Here is a 3,725-nt window from a genome sequence, read left to right on the forward strand (position 1 = left end):
AATATAATTTATTGTCAAATTAGTTTCCATACAACACCCAGTGCTCATCTCAACAGGTGCCCTCATCAATGCCCATCACCCACTTTCCCCTCTCCCTCACCCCCTATCAACCCTCAGTTTGTTCTCAGTATTTAAGGGGCACTTGTACCCCAATGTTTATAGCAGCAAGTGAACAGTTCTATGCCACACCCAGTACAAGGTGTCTCTCCAGACTTGGCTGGATGGGTGAGCCTAACCTAGGCATTCACCAAAGGTCCCTCCTTCTGTAGCTTGGGAGAGCTCTGCACACAGGAGGTGAGGATGTAGTTGGCAGAGCAGGCAGGAGCACAGACCACTGGACCTTTTGCCTGAAGGGCAATCATTCCTTTCCTCTTTCTGATACCACTGGGACCCTACAGATGCAGTACAACCCACAGCCCACTGCCATCACGAAAAGGCAGGTCCAAGGGATTGGGCTCCAAATGGAGTGCTTTCTTTTCCAGACAGTGGACTTGCAGCACTCAAAATGGAAAAGGACCAAGCAAACCAGTACGCTGGGTCACCCTCTTTGGGGCAGGGCCCTGGCACTGGGGCAGCGACGCATCTTGGCCCGTCGTGTGCCCACAGCGGCCACGGCCCCCGCGCGAGTATGGGGACTGCTGACCCCCGGTTGCGGTGGTGTGTGCGAGCGCTCATGTGCGCAGGTGGCATCTATTCCACGTAGTCGCACCTGGACGAAGTGCTTCTCGCCTAGCTGGGACAGGACCCGTTCTGGGTGGAGTGGAGGAGGGGCGGAAACAGGTGAAGGAGCCCCAGAACGCTCCCCCATCCCGCGCTCCACCCATGCCAGAATGCAGCGCTGGCGGGCGCATCTCGGGCCTGCCCAGCGGCTCTCTGGTGGGCACGCGGGGATATGGACCCCTCGCCAGGCTGACGCCCCGAGAGCATGTTCCGGGAGGGGCGGGCGGTGGGCAGGGTTGGGTCTAGGATGGGGGCACTGGCTCTCGGGTCCCCAGGGTCCCCACCTGTGCCAGCGCCCCCTCGGGGGCGGGGGAAGGAGCAGGTGACGTCACGCGCGGTCCCGGGGTGCCCGCGGCGGTGGCCACAGCCTGGCCGCGTGACCCGCGCGCGCCAATGGCCCGGCGGTCTCCGGGGCGACGCGGAGGGTCCGCGCTCCGCCGCCACTGCGCCCCCGCCCCGAGTCCGCACTGCAGAGAGTGGTGGCGAGCAGGCGCCGGCGCGCTAGCCCACGTGCCGCGCTGAGAGAGGGACAGGGAGAGGAAGAAGGAGAGGGAGTGAGAGGCAGCCAGGAAAAGAGGGGCGCACGACCCCGCTGCCGCTCGGCGCAGCCCCTGCGCCCCACCTGCTGGGACCTCGACGAGGAAGGACCCCGACCCAGAGGAAGGTAGGTACCAGAACCGGGGAGGGTGCGCTCAGCCCTCCGGGAGTCCCGCCCGCCCGCCCCAGTAGGACTGCGGCAGCCCGCGGGGGCGAGAGGGACGCGGTGGAGAGGGGGCCGTGGCCCCGGCAGGCGGGTGGAAGGCGGGGCAGGGGTCTAGCCTGGGCTGCAAAGGCACCGCCCCGGGGGAGGAGGGTCACCTGGGGGGTGGGCGCGGCGGGGCGGTGGGGGGCGCTTAACCTCGCTCTCGCCTCGTTTGTATTCACAGGCTGTGGAGATCTGGGCTGTCTGCTGTCGCCCTGGGAGTTTGCCTGATACATGTGCACCACGCAGTGATCATTATCCCCTAAATTAGGCTCCACAGAGATTGGGGACATGCCATTGACCCTGTTGCAGGATTGGTGTCGGGGGGAACATCTGAACACGCAGAGGTCCATGCTTATCCTGGGGATTCCTGAGGACTGTGGTGAGGATGAATTTGAGGAGACTCTTCAGGATGCTCTCAGGCACCTGGGCAGGTATAGGGTCATTGGCAGGATGTTCAGGAGGGAAGAGAATGCCCAAGCATTTCTCTTGGAGCTTGCCCAAGATATTGACTATGCTTTGATCCCCAGGGAAATACCCGGAAAGGGAGGGCCCTGGGAAGTGGTTGTAAAACCTCGGAACTCAGATGGGGAATTTCTCAATAGACTGAACCGCTTCTTAGAGGAAGAGAGGCGGACAGTGTCAGATATGAACAGAGTGCTTGGATCAGACACCAACTGCCCTGCTCCAAGAGTGGCCATATCACCTGACTTCTGGACCTGGGCCCAGACCCTGGGGGCAGCAGTGCAGCCTCTGCTAGAACAAATGTTGTACAGAGAACTAAGAGTCTTTTCTGGGAACAGTGTGTCCATCCCAGGGGCGTTGGCCTTTGAAGCCTGGCTTGAGCACACCACTGAGGTGCTACAGATGTGGCAGGTGCCTGAGGGTGAAAAGAGGCGGCGGCTGATGGAATGCTTGCGGGGCCCTGCTCTGCAGGTGGTCAGTGGGCTCCGGGCCAACAATGCTGCCATAACTGTGGAGGAGTGCCTGGCAGCCCTGCAACAGGTATTTGGACCTGTGGAAAGTCGTAAAATCGCCCATGTGAAATTTTATAAGGCCTATCAGGAGGTAGGAGAGAAAGTCTCCAGCTTTGTGTTGCGTTTGGAACCCCTGCTCCAAAGAGCTGTAGAAAAAAATGCAGTATTGCGAAGGAATGTGAATCAGGCTCGCCTGAAACAAGTCTTAAGTGGGGCTACCCTTACTGACAAACTTCGAGACAGGCTTAAGTTGATGAAACAGCGAAGGAAACCACCTGGTTTCCTGGCACTGGTGAAGCTCCTGCGTGAGGAGGAGGAGTGGGAGGCCACTTTTGGTCCAGAAAGGGGGAGGCTACAGGGGCTGGATGCAGGAGTAAGGGCATCTGCCAGAGCCAATGCTCTCAGAGCAGTGTCTTTTGCTGCCCCTGACAGCACTCTTCAGGCCAGGCCTTCCCAAGGTTCCCGGCGCAGGAGGGGCAGAGGACAGCATCGAAGGGGGCGTGTGCTGAGGGCCAGCTCCCGAGGTTCAGGAAAACGGAAACATCACACATTCTGCTATAGCTGTGGAGAAGATGGCCACATCAGGGCACAGTGTAGCAACCCTCCAAACCCGCTCTTGGTAAAGCAGAAGAGACAGGCTGCAATGGAGTCGGGAAATGGGAACAGGGCTTGGGAAAAGAGCCATCCCAAGCCCAAAGCCAAGTAGGCTCAGGAGAACAGGGCACCTCTTCTTATTTCAGGCAGAGGAAACAAAAGAGATATTGGAAAAAGGGAAAGGGGCAGCCCACAGAAACAGCAGGGGACTTGAGTGGGGTAGAGGGGCAAAGAAGCCATGACCAGGCTGAGCCCCCTCATCCTCTGCCAGATGAAAAAGACTCCACTCACCAAGCTACATGGGACTCAGTGAAGGCCAACAACAGTGCACTGAAGAGGTGCCAGAGACACAACTGGGGGGTTGCCCCAGCCAGCACACGGGGTGCACCAGCTGCAGGCAAAGACCCCAACACAGCAGAGGCTGAAGAAAGTGGAGCTGGGGACTCATTCATCAGCCCCATCATCTGGCCACCCCCAAATGCCCACCCTGTGGGCTCTGAGCTAAAGATGCCAACTGACCTCCAGGCCATGTGGGGCCTGGAGGAGTCTTCCCCAGGACCAGCCCTGCCTGAAGGAGTCATCTCAGGCAAAGAAGAGCTGTACAACAGAGAGGTAATGCCCCAGACAGGAGGCCACATGGTCCAGCCTGTTTTCAATATTATCTATCTACACTATTCTAGGGGACCCCCAGG

General features: G+C 59.3%; 1 protein-coding gene across 2 annotated transcripts; it reads left to right on the forward strand.

The window, feature by feature from the left end:
- Window positions 1-1,153: 1,153 nt before the first annotated feature.
- Window positions 1,154-3,416, forward strand: PNMA3 (PNMA family member 3). Of its 2 annotated transcripts, XM_042974916.1 has the most exons (3): window positions 1,154-1,384; window positions 1,647-3,058; window positions 3,180-3,416. In XM_042974916.1, the coding sequence occupies exons 2-3, from the start codon at window positions 1,754-1,756 to the stop codon at window positions 3,273-3,275; spliced, it is 1,401 nt and encodes a 466-aa protein (XP_042830850.1). In that variant the 5' UTR covers window positions 1,154-1,384; window positions 1,647-1,753; the 3' UTR covers window positions 3,276-3,416. The 2 variants fall into 2 exon arrangements, with proteins under 2 accessions (XP_042830850.1, XP_042830849.1); XM_042974915.1 differs by having other exon boundaries at window positions 1,647-3,234.
- The last annotated feature ends 309 nt before the right edge of the window (window positions 3,417-3,725 follow it).

This window comes from Panthera tigris, chromosome X (genome assembly GCF_018350195.1).
Source record: "Panthera tigris isolate Pti1 chromosome X, P.tigris_Pti1_mat1.1, whole genome shotgun sequence".
NCBI lineage: Eukaryota > Metazoa > Chordata > Mammalia > Carnivora > Felidae > Panthera > Panthera tigris.